A 14,741-nucleotide genomic window follows, 5' to 3' on the forward strand; every position below is an offset into this window, starting at 1 on the left:
CAAAGTTGAAGTCAATCATCTCAAACCCTGGCTGCTGCTTTATCAACTAAGTTTATGAAATATTCTAAATCTTTTTTTGTCATTTCAACAATGTTCGTAGTATCTTCACCAGGAGTAGATTCCATTTCAAAAAACCATTTTCTTTGCTCATTCGTAAGAAGCAACTCTTCACCTGTTCAAGTTTTCTCATGAGATTGTGGCAATTCAGTACATTGTCAGGCTCCACTTCTAATTCTAGTTCTCTTGCTATTTCTATCACATCTGCAGCTACTTCCTCCACTGAAGTCCTGAATCCCTCAAAGTCATCAGTGTGGGCTGGAATCAACTTTTTCCAAATGCCTGTTAATATTTTTACCTCTTTTCACAAATCACAAATGCTCTTAATGACATTTACTTTGCCAAGATCTATTAGAAAAATCACTATCTGTGGCTGTTATAGCGTTACGAAATGTATTTCTGAAATAAGACTTAAAAGTCAAAATTACTGCTTGATCCTGGGCTGCAGAGTGGATGTTATGTTAGCAGGCATGAAAACAACATTCATCTCCTTGTATATTTTCATCAGAGCTCCCGGCTGATCAGATGCATTGCCAATGAGCAATAATATTTTGAAAGGAATCTTTTTTTTTTCTGAGCAGTAGGTCTCGACAGTGGGCTTAAAATATTCAGTAAACCATGCTGTAAACATACGTGCTATCATTCAGGCTTTGTTGTTTTATTTATAGAGCACAGGCAGAGTAAATTTAGCATACTTTTTAGGGGACCTAGGATATTTGGAGTGCTAAAATGAGCATTGGCTTCAACTGGAAGTCACCAGCTACATCAGCTCCTAACAAGACAGCCTGTTCTTTGAAGCCAGGTATTGACTTCTTTTTAGTTATGAAAGTTGTAGATGGCCTCTTCTTCCAGCAAAAGGCTATTTTGTCAACATTGATGAAATCTATTGTTTAGTGTAGCCACCTTCATCAATGATCTTAGCTAGATCTTCTGGATAACCAGCAGCTCCTCCATCAGCACTTGCTGCTTCGCTTTGCACTTTTATGTTATAGAGATGGCTTCTTTCCTTAAACCTCATGAACCAACCTCTACTAGCTTCAAACTTTTCCACTGCAGCTTCCTCAACTCTGTCTGTCTTCACAGAATAGAAGAGTTAGGGCCTTGCTCTGAATATGTCTTTGGCTTAAGGGAATGTTGTGGCAGGTTTGACCTTCTATCCAGACCTCACAAACTTTCTCCTCATCATCAATAAGGCTGTTCCATTTTATCATTCATGTGTTCACTGGAGTAGCACTTTTAACTTCCTTCAAGAGCTTTTCCTTTGCATTCACAACCTGGCTAATTGTCTGGCTCAAGATACCTAGCTTTTGGCCTATCTTGGTTCTCAACATGCCTTCCTCACTAATCATTTCTAACTTTGATTTAAAGTGAGAGATGTGTAACTTTTCCCTTTTTTTTTTTGAACACTTAGAGGCCATTATAGGGCCATTAGTTGACTGAATTTAATATTGTTGTGTCTCAGGGAATAAGGAGGCCTGAGGAGAGGGAGAGAGATGTGAGAACCACCAGTCAGTAGAGCAGTCAGAACACACACAATACTGATAGATTAAGTTTGTGCTGTCTTATATGGGTGTGGTTTGTTGTGCCCCCAAACAATTATAATAGTAACATCAAAGATCACTGATTACAGATGACCGTAACAATAATAATGAGAAAATTTGCTATATAATGGAAAAGTCTGAAGTATTGTGAGAATTACCAAAATGTGACACAGAGACATGAAGTGAGCCTATGCTATCGGAAAAAGTGGCCTCGACAGACTTGCTTAATGCAGGGTTGCCACAAACCTTCAATTTGTAAAAACTGTAATATCTGTGAAGCACAGTAAAGTACAATAAAATGAGATATGCCTGTGACATACAAAATGACAAAAATTAGAGTGAACAATTTTTATAATGAAGCAAAGAGCTAGAAAGCGAATTTCTTTCCAAGGAAAGTAGGAATGTTGTTCCCAAACCAATTAGGCCCAAAATGATTATGACTGATATGTATGGTCTGGGCTCACTCTGAAAAGTTTTGCTTCCTGAAGAAGACCTTAAATACAAGTACTGTATGTCTTTATTCATAATGTTTGAATGAATGCATACAATAAATTATCAAGAAGATAAATCTATATATAAAATGAAAAAATGACAAAGGGATGATTCAGTAGTATCCCATTTTCTATATAACTTCCAAAATAAGTAATTCATCATTCATTCTATAATACATTTAATTTTTTAATCTCCCAAAGCTAAAAATTTTAGACTAACACTGATAACAGAAATACATTTTAATGCAAAATATATGAAGCAAAATGACTAACAAAGAACCAAATGATTATAATTACAACTTTAAAATTCTCAAAATGCTTTCACTGAACTAAATAACCAAACAGAAAGGTAGGAAATATGGATTGTTTTTCACTGAGATGAAAAGAAGAAAGTTAAAGTTATAGGTTACCACCTTTTTCTTAGAGACTTGACACTGTCTGGGTCCTCTCCTGATGAATGCCATGTTTCTAATCCGACTCTCTCATTTAGAGCTGTACAATAGACAGCCCCAGGTATTTGATACAGTTATTACTTCTGAGGCTATTCATATTGTAGGATGAATGTCTACCTTTAATTCCTACTCCTAATTTTTGTGGACAAGAATTTTTATTATTATAATTATTCATAGCCCATAGTGTCTCAAAAAACATACACATATGGTAGCCACTGGATAAATAGCTAGAAATTAAACCAATGTAGCAAAAATGGTTTTATTTAAATAAGGAAAGGAATGCACCTCATGGGCAGTGGGGAGTGAATATGAGTCTGAAAGTGGCCTCACAAAAGTGATAATCTGTGTAACCTCACAGATCTACTATCAACTATTGAGATTTCATATACAAACACAAAATGTGCTCTTCATAGAATCTGACATACAATGTTTTAAAAACCCACTTGCTTGAAGATGAAAATTCTAGAAGAATGTCCCAAAGAGTAGTATCTAAAGTAAATCAGTTCTAACCAAGAAGGGAGTTTCAGATTGAATGAAGGACAGAGGAGTTACTGGACAAAGTGGACAAGCAGCCCTGAGTGTCCATACTGCCACAATATTCAAGTCACGTAATCCTTAAATGTGTTACATGACGAATTTGGCTCTAGCACTTGTGTAATGTTGAAGGGTTACAGTTTGTTGCTATATAAATAAAATTAACTCTTCTAAGGCATACTTCAAAAAACAAGAATGTGATCCAGGTACAACATTAAAGACTGTCTGCTCACAGGCCATACATCTGTGGTACTTTGAAAGACATGCTTCTCTGTCAAACAGGGCCTTAGAGACATTTCAGGAAGCAAAAACATGTCACATATTTCATGGATTTCTTTCCTAGACAGGTTCCTGTGATTGAATTGAGCAATACAGAAAAATAGGGAATGAACCAAATTTCTCCATCCCTTTGGGTTTCAGCCAATAATAATCTCAAGACATAATACAAGATTAAAGCAACAACATTTCCAACTTCTCCTCAGCATCCCCTTTCTGCCAGCTTTGATTAAACAAGTGTGGGTGTGTTCTGTTTGAGCTAGACACATTGAATGTGGAAGACTCCTCAGTAACCCTCCACTTTCTTAAAAAAAAAAATGGAACAAGGGTACACTGGCTGTTGCATGTCTTTCCAGGTATCCTTCTATGAATGGTTCTTTATTTTCTAATGCTCAGCTTCTGAGACTCGGGAGCTGTCATGCAATGTTAACACGGACATGTTGCAAGATTAAGTGAAATGGGACTACCTAAGCCTCCTGCCTCCTCATTAAGTTGCTAGAAATATGAAATGAAAATTTAAAATATAGTCTTGGCAGCCATTGCTGCCTTTTTACAACTTATTTTTCCAATATCTGACAAATTATTGAGACAACATTGTATAAGAGAAATAGCAAATGGTTGGCATCAGAAGATCTTGCTTTTGCAAGGCAAGGTTCTTCCATTTATAGGTGATGTGATTCTGAGGTGGTGCAGCAACTACTCAGCACTACTGGTATTTGATTAATGCAATGTGTCATTTAATTGTAACTAATAATAGATGCCTGCATACAACTCATGGTGAATGTGGGGTTGAGAGGCTGTGACTGCACTCTATTGCTACTAACTGTTTAGTAAATTTGGTGACTTTTCTTACCCGGGGAGAAGAGGAATAAGTAAATATTGAAAGAAATCAAATCATGTAGGTACTGATACTTCTTTTTATTTGTGGGGGAATATGCTGAAGCACAGTATAGTATACTTTAATAACGGCTAGGGTTTGACATTCCAATGATTTCGCCATCCCTTAAAGATCAAACGCCAATTCTTCACACGAACTGACCCAATCACTTGCCATCATCCCGCTGCAATAGTGGTCTGCTTCAGACCCTCCACACACCTTGAGGGACTCTGTTTTGTTTGCTCATGCCACACCTTGTCTGAGAGTGTCTCCTGATTCCTCCTCTCCAACTGAGTTCCATCTAGGATGCCCTCTTTTTCCACGAAACCCCTTTAGGACATCTAACACTCTCTGAGTTCTTTCCTCTAAAATTCCTAAAGCCTCATTCTGTACTATGCATCTGGCTGCTATAAATATTGTCCTGTCCTATTTGAGTCACAAAGATTCATGTGCTTTCTATGTGCCAGGCTCTGGTGCTACGAATGGAGTTGAAGAAGAAAGTGTCCCTCTCCTGGCGGTGTTTACCACCAGTGGGTAACAAACATCAGTGTAGCGCATGCAGCCATGGCAGATGTTTGAGTCAAATGCCACACGGGACTTGCCCAACTTGGTAGGTGCAGAATCATAACATGCAGTCAATTCATCTTCTCCAACTCCTTATGTCTCTCACATTCTGACCTTCTAGTTCCTTCTCATTTAAGAAAAACTTGTCACCTGGCTCATTCTTCACCTCCATACTGTGGCCACTATCCTGGTTTTTTCCAATCATATGGGCACTGGTATTTTGGTCCCTTAACTTCTTCTTCTAGGCATTGTCTCCTCTTCCCTTGGTCACTACTCAACTGATCTACTTTAGAAATCACAAATTCATCTTTTTCTCTATATAGCATTTTCATTTTTTCCAATTTTCTTTATCAAGTACTCCCACTGTGACAGTTCTTTGACTTTACCAGATACTACTTCTGGTTGGCTGACCCCTTCATTTCCTCCCCATCCATACATAGCCCCTTTCTTTTTTTCCTTACTATCCAGATTCGGTCTTTACATTCTTCACCATCCAATATCCTTAACTCAGTTACCCTCTGACCTGTCCCAAGCCGCACGAAACTCCCAATCTGTGGGAAGATTGAAAGAAAACAGATTCATAATTAGTTATAGGAACTTGGCTCGAATGTCTGCATCTCAAACTCCTGTAATGCCTATTTAGATCTACTCTTATTTCTTCCAACATCCAACTGTCTTGTTCTCAGTGCCACAATATTCAAGTCACGTAATCCTTAAATGTGTTACATGATGAATTTGGCTTACCCCACCTTGACTGAGAAATAGAAGGCATGGATGAACCTTTCTCTGTTGATCACTACCAGATGTACACTCATCTATAATCCCAGTTTCCTCCTTCCCTTTGTTGTTGCAGGGCTTTTCTTCCTCCTTTCAAGCTGCCACGTGGAGACCCAGATGGGCTCCTTGCTCTGACCAAGTCAGGCACAGGACCTGCACAGCACCCAGCCTTAACATACCACTTTTTGTTTCAGTTTGTGTCTCTGGAATGAATATGAATATATATATTTTGTAGCCCAGAGCCTGATTCCTTGGAGACCCCAAGGAAACTTGGCAGCTGTCCCCATTAACTAGCTCTATGGGAAAATTCTAGGTCTTGATGCATTAAAGGATGCAAGCGAGTAAACAGGGCAGGGAGAGGAGAAAGGAGGAAAGAAGGAAAAGGTATGGGAGGCAGGGGCTTCTGAGTGTTTGCTCCCAGGACCTGCTCATCTCTGCTTCACTCATTAACAGGCATTTCAGAAGCATGCAGCAAATACGAATCACAATGCACACTATAAATGCTAGGATGAGCACAGACAAATACCAAACACGGGTTTATCAAACTCATCAGTTTCCAAATACTCAACAGATCAAAGCAGTGCTCTGCTGGTCGCTGAGGGAGAATGTGAAATGTCATTCTTGTTATTTCCTTCACAAGGTTGTCTTCATCTCCCCTTTCACAGCATTGACTCTTTTTTGTCTTTCACAATCTTGCTTTTATTTCTTGTCCTCTATGAAGCTTTCTCCAAGCCCTAGGGCCAGTCTCTCCTTGCTCAGTGCCCTCATAGCCAATAGACAAATTAGTCAGGGCATGTATCTCCACATACGAAGGCCCAGCACTCACGTATCACACCATCCGCTATGCTTCTGAGTCACTCATAACTGGCCTAATTCACCATCATGTTTCCTGCACCCAGCATAATTCCTAAGAATCCAACACATGCTTATGCAATGAACGAACGAAAGGATGAGACCAGATGAGAAATTCCAAAAAGATGAATAACATACGTAGGAGCTGAATCTTCAATCCCAAGAAAGCCCTTTCTATTCACACCCAGGTGCTCCTGGGGGGCCCTCTCTCATCCTCCCTATAAAGATCAACAGGTTTCCTTATCCATGCATCTCTCTTCAGCAAGCTGTTTTACTTTGGTCAATACTCTGTGTTGATCTACCAATCATAGCTGGTCCTACCTGACTGCAGGAAGTGGCAGGTGAATCTCTCTAAATCACCAGTGTAGACCCTGGGAATGCACCAGCCACTCACCTTGCTTGCTGGCAGACGCAGCAGACCCAGGCCTTTTCGTGCTTCTGGTAGGAGCAGCAGCTCTTGCAGACATTGAACTTGCAATCTCCACACTGGCGCTTGGTGTTGACGAGGAAGGTGAAGGGTGAGCAGCAGCGCATGCAGCAGTGCTCCACAAACTGCTGGTGCTTCGAGAGGATGCTGCACTTGCTGCCTTCCTCATCCAGCTTCTGCTTCAGCTCACTGGGAAACCAAGGTAGGGGAAATGGGAGGAGGAGAGAAACACAACATCAGGTCGGGGGTATCTCCCCAAAGCACGCACCCTGTCCCTCCCTTAGGCCAAGCTACCATGTAGGACCTTCCTGGAGAACAAGAGAACTCAGAAAGATCAACTGCTCAACATTATGTCCAGAGAAGAACATTAATCGTGGATTAGTTTTGTGTACTCCTGTATGTCAGATTTTCTATAAGCATGAAAACCTTATTACTTACATTTCAGAGACTACATTGAGATGCAAGTTATTAAAAAACTAATAAGCATATACTTGAAAAATAAAACCTTTAACTTAATTAATGCCTTTTTAAAAGAGCAGGAGATCACTTATGATAAAACATTAATCCTCACACAGCCCAGCTGGGAATATGATAAATGCAGTCCTGGCTTTATTTAACATCCCTGGAAACTGAAGTACTCAAGGATTTTTAAAAGCTTTCAAATCTGTATGAGTCAATAAGGATTCTATGGGTGATGGGCAGATTGAGGCACTGGTGATTCATAGTTGGATAAAAGAACAATTCTGTTCTAAAAAACTCCTGGTCACTGGGCACACAGCCAGCCACATTAATGCAAAACATGATGGCGCACACACTCCTCTCTGTGCTCAGTGAGAAGAAAAATACACTGCAAACAGGTTGAGTAACCTGGGGAAAAAAATGAAAAAAAAATTACTCTGAATCAGCAGGTTTGAGTTGTTTTTCCTGCTATGAAAATGGGGGTCCCCAAAGAACAGTAGAAAAATTATTATTTTTACTACTATTTTACTATACTAGATTGCTAGACTATAATTTTTACTATTTTAGTACTCCTATATTATTAGACTTTTACTATTTTCCTGCTGTTGCACACTATCATTATAATAGTAAAACACGGTCCCCCACTTATATTGGTTCAACTTATGATTTTTCAACTTTCTGATGATGCAGAAACTATATGGATTCATTAAAAAGCACCGGAAAGTGATACAATACTCTATCATGACGCTGAGCATAGCAGCAGTGAGCCACAGCTCCCAGTTAGCCATGAGGTCATGAGGGAGATATTCTATGGTGGACTATGTTTTACTATGTTGTCAGATGACTTTGCCCAGCTGCAGGCTAATGTAAGTGTTCTGGGCATGTTTAAGTTGGCTGGGCTAAGCTGTAATGTCCAGTAGTTTAGGTGTATTAAATGCATTTTCAACTTATGATAGTTTCAACTTATGATGGGTTTACTAGGACGCAATCCCACTGTAAATCAAGGGGCATCTATACTATATTTTACTACAGCATTTTACTATGATAATACTTGATAGTATTTTGCTACCATTTACTACTACTATTGTTTTACTACTATTTTACTTTATTACTTTTTTTACTTTTTATCTTTACTACTATTTTTATTTTTACTACTATTTACTACTCTTTACTACTATTACTATTTTTCTGTACCCAGTTGTGATTATGCAGTTAATACTGGATATATTTGTGATGTATGTGGCAAACATTTTCTTCTGTTCTGCCCTTGTCTTTTTATGTTTATGGTATTATTCTTGTTTAGAAATGCTTAATTTTTCTGTAGTTAAATCTGTCAGGCTTTTCTTTCATGGACATTGGGCTTTATGTCTTGCTTGAGAAGGCCTAGACCACCCTATCAGTTTATAAACATAGTCAATTAGCCCCTGTAGTGGGTTGAAGGTTGGCTCTCTTAAATGATATGTCCATGCCCTAAATCACTGGAATCTGTAACTATTACCTTATTTAGAAAAGGGGTCTTATAAATTAAGAATTTGGAGATGTAGTTATCCTGCATTATCTGAGTGAGTTCTAAATCCAATGACAACTGTCCTTAAAGAGACACACAGAGAAAACAATGTGAAGACAAAGGCAAAGATTGGAGTGCTGTGGCTACAATCCAAGTAACACCAAGGTTTGCCAGCAGCCACCAAAAGCTAGGAAAGAGGCATGGGCAGATTCTCCCCCAAGAGACTTGGGAGGGAGTGTGGCCCTGCCAATGCCTTGATTGTAAACTTTTGACCTCCAGAAGAGGGAGACAATAAATTCTTATTGTTTTAAGCCACCTATTTGTGATAATTTGTTACAGCAGCCTCAGGAAACTAATATAGTTTCTACTTAAAAAAAAAAAAAGGAAAACAGTAAGTACAAACTTTCCTCAACACTATACTCTCTAATAGTCCTAACCTCTTCTAGTTAAAATTCCTGAAAGCATCATCCCTGGTGGTCAATATGTGTTCTTTATTTCCACTCACTCCTGGGTCCACTCCAGTGGGCCTTTTGTTCTTTTTCTTAAAGAAAACAAAATCTCTGCTTGAGATCCCCCACAGACCTTCATGTTGCAAGATCCAAAGGGACTTTCTAGGCCTTGTCTTACCTGATTATTCTTACATTCTTGAAATATTCTCTTCCCTCCCTCGTGTTACTCTTGTTTTCTCAGCCCTTTTCCAATTCCTTTGCAAGCTATCTCTTCCTCCTATTCTGACTTTTTAAATGTTAGACAAGACTTTTTAAGGCATGATAAAATATTTATTCACTGATGAAGATTATTTTCAACATTAATGTTAACCTTTTATTGAATAGATTGTTTGAGGCATGGTCTATGTGACTAGGTAGACTTTCTCCACCCCAACTTTCCTCAAGCATGGACAAATCCCTTCTTTTCAGTTCATTGAAGCAGCAGACTCTAAGGTGTGGTGGGTGATGGACGTTTATTACCAATGGCTTAAGGGTAGTAGAAGGTGATGGAAGAGGAACCCAGCTCCGGGCCTAACAGAAAACCATTTCATGTGGGCATGCTGCAGTTAAAGCCCTCATCCACCACCTTTGGGATTCCTTCACAGGCCCTGTCAACGGACATGTTGCGGTTCCATCTCTGCCTATCCAGGTTCCCATATGTCCCCTCTCTTCTCTTGTTCCAGGGCCCTTCATGGCTGGTTAGGGGAAAATTATCCAAAGCTGTGATCTAACTGGTAAAAAATGGCTGCATATGTAGGAGTCACCCTTGGCTGACTCACAAGGCATGAGAGTAAATGAATCAGGACACAGGTAAGCAAGAAGGAAGACCATGAGAATTACCTTTCTTTCTCTCCCCTGCCCCCTTGTTCCCTCTCTCTCCTTCCCCTGTCCCCATATTTTTAAATTAAAAGGATGGTATTATTTATACTGTTTTAATTATGAAACCTAAAAAATGGTCTATTTTTGTTTAGGTTTTCAAGTGTGTTGATATAAAGTGGTTCACAAATTTCTCTCATGATTATAAATCTCTGCTACCTCTGTCATTATGTCCCTCTTTTCTTTCAGAATATTGTTTATTTGTCCCTTGTTCAGTAAGTTCAGAGGTCTACTTATTTCATTAATTTTAAGGATAACTAGCTTTTAGTTAGGTTGATGGTTGTCTACATGGTTTATTAGTTCTCCATTGCAATAAAGTCCAGTCTTATCTTTATTATTTCTTCTTTCTACTGGTTTGAGTTTATTCTTTTCTCTAACTTTTAACAAGTAAAATTTTTTAAAGTAAACTCACTTTTAACATTTACTCTTTCCTAATCTATGCATTTAAGGCTATAAAACTCTCTCAACACATCATTTTTATTGTACCTTGCAGGTTTTAAATAAGAAAATTTTTATTGTCATTCAGTCTTACATATTTTATAATTCACAGGTTTAAGATTTTCCAAATATGTGGCTTTTGTTATTAACTTTTTTTTAACATTTTGATCAGAGCATCTCAAATAAATTCTTTGGTATTCATTGAGACTTTCATTATAGCTTCATAGTTAGCCAATTTGTGTAAAGCCCCATATGTGTTTGAAAAGAATGTTTATTCTCTACTGACTGATAACAAGATGCTAACCAAAAAGTGACTGAGGCAGGTCTCAATGGATAGAGGTTTATTTAGCCAAGGTTGAGGACACTTCTGGGAAAAACACAAGTCATGGGAGCATCTGTGACCTGAGCTTTTTCCAAAGAGGGTTTGGGAACTTCAGTATTTAAAGGAGAAAGTGTGAGCCAGAGAGAAAACAGGAAGTGGGGATAGGCAGTAATGTAAATGGTTACATTCTCGTGAGGCTCTGATTAGCATTCACAAATCTACATTTCACATGTGAAAAGAGGGCGCAGAGGGAAAAGTCAATTCTGCATCCATCTCAGGGTAGTCAGGAGGATGATTTCTGGTCTTGTCATTGTCCCGTACCTGTGACAACACGCTGGTAATTGACATTGTCAGATGAGAGTCAACAGAACTAAGTTTTAGGACTAGTTTATAGGGGGATATGTATCCTGAAAGATTTAGTGACTCACAAGGAATTTCCTTGTGAGAAATTTGTGAGGGAGACCATGTGGGGCAATACGTGTTGTAAAAGGAACATAAAGTCCCCGGACCCCAAACCCACTAAACCAAAGGGAAAAGACAAGCTGGGAACTAGGCCATGCAAACCTGCCTCCCTTTATTCCTAAATAGACAGCTACAAGATAAAAGGCTACATACCTCCCTTGCAATTTGCTCACAAGGAAGGCCCTTTACTTCCATTCAATTTTACCCTGACAGTGTAAATTAACATCTTATCTTCACAGGCACGGGACAAAGGACAGAATTAAAAATCATCCCTTGGCTCACCTGAGACAAATGTGTAGCTGACTGCTTTCTGTACTCCATGATTATTTTATCTTATGCAAAAATAAAGATTCGCTGAGAGCAAGATAAATACATTTATATTGAAATTACTAATAGATTTGGACTTTTTTCTACTACGCTATGTTTTATTTTCTATTTACCATGCCTTTTCTGTTTCTTCCTACTTTCTATCAGATTGATTGGTTTTCTTCACTCTCTGTGTTTTTTCATTATGATCAGGCATTTTATGTTTCATTTCTTTCAGTGGTTAGCTTTAACATATTAACATGCATATTTGGACTAATGTATAAAGTTAACAGATGTCTCATCATCAACAATACAAACTTTAATTTCCTCTGGTGTTCTACAGGGCTACTGATTTAATGTTGGTTTGTAATTGCAAAAATTATGCTTAATATTGTTTGGTTGAGGTTTTAGCCACCCCACATGAAGAAGACTAGGGCTTGCCCTGAGACTGAAAGTCCTAAAGATAGGAAACTCAACTAGTGTCATTTCCTTCATCTAAGTATCAATGCTTCTCCAGCATCTCATGCATCTGGTTGCAAATGGGGTGTTCTAAGGCAATATGTACTTCCTCCAGAAAGTGTATTTTTTATTTGCAGGAGTGTTGGTCCAATAGAAGCTTACTCAGCAATCATCAATAGCAGAACTCTTGCTATTTTAAATTGATTTTTGTATAGATTTATACACATTTATCAATTTTGTTGCCCATTATTGCTTCTTGCATCTGATTTTCCCTCTGTTAATTTTCTTTATTGCTTCAGTTCTTCTGGTAATTCTTTCATCAAGGTAAACTCTAGCAGCCTCTATTTAACCCTTACTTTTCAATGACAGTTTAGAAGTCTGCAGAATTCCAAGTTGACAGCTCATTTTGAATAATTTTTTTTTTTTTGGTATCAATTGTTGCAATGGGAAGTCTGTCAGTGTCTTTTTTTTTTTTTTTTTGCATACTTCTACTGAAAGCTGTTTCAGTTTTTATTATAGGTACAGTTCTCCCCTGAGAATTCTTTGGGAGAAATAAAAACATTTGTTTTTAATTTAAAAGAATGGTAACATGCTGTAGCATAATATTAACTATTTCAGTGATTTTATCAATTTTATCTTCCCCTGCCTTAATGTAATAAATGTATATCTTGATTAAGTACAAATCTTTACATTACGTTGTCCTTAATGACAAATATTATTTTAGGTAACTTAGTTTTTTTGTTTTTTTTTTCTTTTATTTATTATTATTGTACTTTAAGTTTTAGCATACATGTGCACAATGTGCAGGTTTGTTACATATGTATCCATGTGCCACGTTGGTGTGCTGCACCCATTAACTCGTCATTTAGCATTAGGTGTATCTCCTAATACTATCCCTTCCCCCTTCCCCCACCCCACAACAGTCCCCGGAGTGTGATGTTCCCCTTCCTGTGTCCATGTGTTCTCTTTGTTCAATTTCTACTGTCAGTGTAATTGTAGAAGACTCTAACTTCTCTCACTGGTTAGTTTTAAGAATTTTTAATTTGTCTTTAGTGTTCTTCAATTTCACTATGAAGTGACTAAGTGTGGATTTGTTTGCGTTCATTTTGCTTGGGTCTCTTCGTCATTTTTTAAACCTTCATTAATTCTAAAGAATTCTCTAGACAACATTTTTGAATGTTGTCTCCTGCTCTATTTTCTCCTCCTGGAATTCCAATTATATCTCAAAGCTTTTCTGTTCTTCCACGTCTCCTAATCTCTTTGTTTCATCTCTTTGTATTTCTGAGATACGTTCTGGATAAGTACTTCAGTTCTAGTTTCCATTTTAATAATTCTTTGTTCATCTGCATTTTCTCTACTATTTAATCCTTTTGAAATTGTATGGAGTTTCGTATTTCCAGAAGTTCTAATGATTTGTTTCCATTTAAATATGCCTGTTCCACTCATGTGCCATTCATTTCTTGGTTCCTATACCTTCTTTTAAAAATTATTTTGAATATACTTCTTTTATAACCTCTTCCTGGATTTTAATTGAAATTTTACTGATTTTTATATTTCCAGAAGTTCTAATGATTTGTTTCCGTTTAAGCCTGCCTGTCCTTTTCTCCTTGGTGCCATTCATTCCTTGGTTCCTATATTTTCTTCTAAAAATAATTTTAAATATACTTCTTTTATACCCCCTTCCTGATTCTTATATTCAGTTCTTAGAGGTGGCACAAATCCGTCTATTGGTTGCATCTTTTAACTCGATCCAGGTAGGTCCTTTGCTTTCATGGTTTGTCATTTTGATTAAGACAATCTGCAGTCAAGACTGCTTTTTATGTAAGTGCACCTTCTCTGTGCAAATCATTCATGAGTCATCACCAAGAAGTCCTCAATTCTGGAACAGCTTCACATCTGTTTCTCATCTTGGGGAATCCACTGCTACATGACTTATACAATTTTAGTTTTCAATAGCTTGTGGTGGAGGCTTGGGGTTTTGAGGTTTTGATTTCTTATGGGAGACTTCATTTCTCTCACCCAAGGGTCCAGGTAAAAAAACTTTTTTTTGTAGATACCCTAAGCCAGTAGGCAAAATTTTTCTGGGGTCTCTTTCACCAAGAGTACAGCCCTTCAAGACCAAACTGTAAGCAGGCATCTCATTTTCAGCTGCTTGTCTTGCAAAGGCTCAAGGCCACATCTCCTGCCCCATGCAGAAATTAGCATTGCAGACTCTAGCCATCAGAACCTAGAGCCCTGTTTCCCACTGGATTAGGCAGACCACTCTGGTTTTAAATTTCTTCTTTCACTTTTACCCTGCTGTCGTCTGAATGATTGTGAAAATTCTTGTGTTGAAAACTAACCCCTAGTGTGATGGTTTTAGGAGGTGGGGCCATTGGGAGGTGATTAGGTGATAAGAGTAAAATCTTCATGAATGGGACTCCAGGGAGCCACCTTGCCCTTCCACGATGTGAGGACACAGAAGACATTATCTACGAACCAGGAAGTGGACAAATACCATATCAGCTGACATCTTGATCTTGGACCTCCCAGTCTCCAAAACTGTGAGAAATACATTTCTTTTATTAGCCACCCAG

The 14,741-nt window shown here is 38.2% G+C and overlaps 1 protein-coding gene across 3 annotated transcripts in view; it reads right to left on the reverse strand.

The window, feature by feature from the left end:
* The window catches only part of MYRIP (myosin VIIA and Rab interacting protein), a 460,077-nt gene that overhangs the window by 223,115 nt on the left and 222,221 nt on the right, over positions 1-14,741 (reverse strand). For all 3 annotated transcript variants that reach the window (XM_030812079.1, XM_030812078.1, XM_030812077.1), the window contains exon 3: positions 6,816-7,037. In XM_030812079.1, coding sequence (XP_030667939.1) covers positions 6,816-7,037 — 222 coding nt within the window. The remainder of the gene's footprint in view (positions 1-6,815; positions 7,038-14,741) is intronic.

This window comes from Nomascus leucogenys, chromosome 4, assembly GCF_006542625.1.
Source record: "Nomascus leucogenys isolate Asia chromosome 4, Asia_NLE_v1, whole genome shotgun sequence".
NCBI classification, from domain to species: Eukaryota; Metazoa; Chordata; class Mammalia; order Primates; family Hylobatidae; genus Nomascus; species Nomascus leucogenys.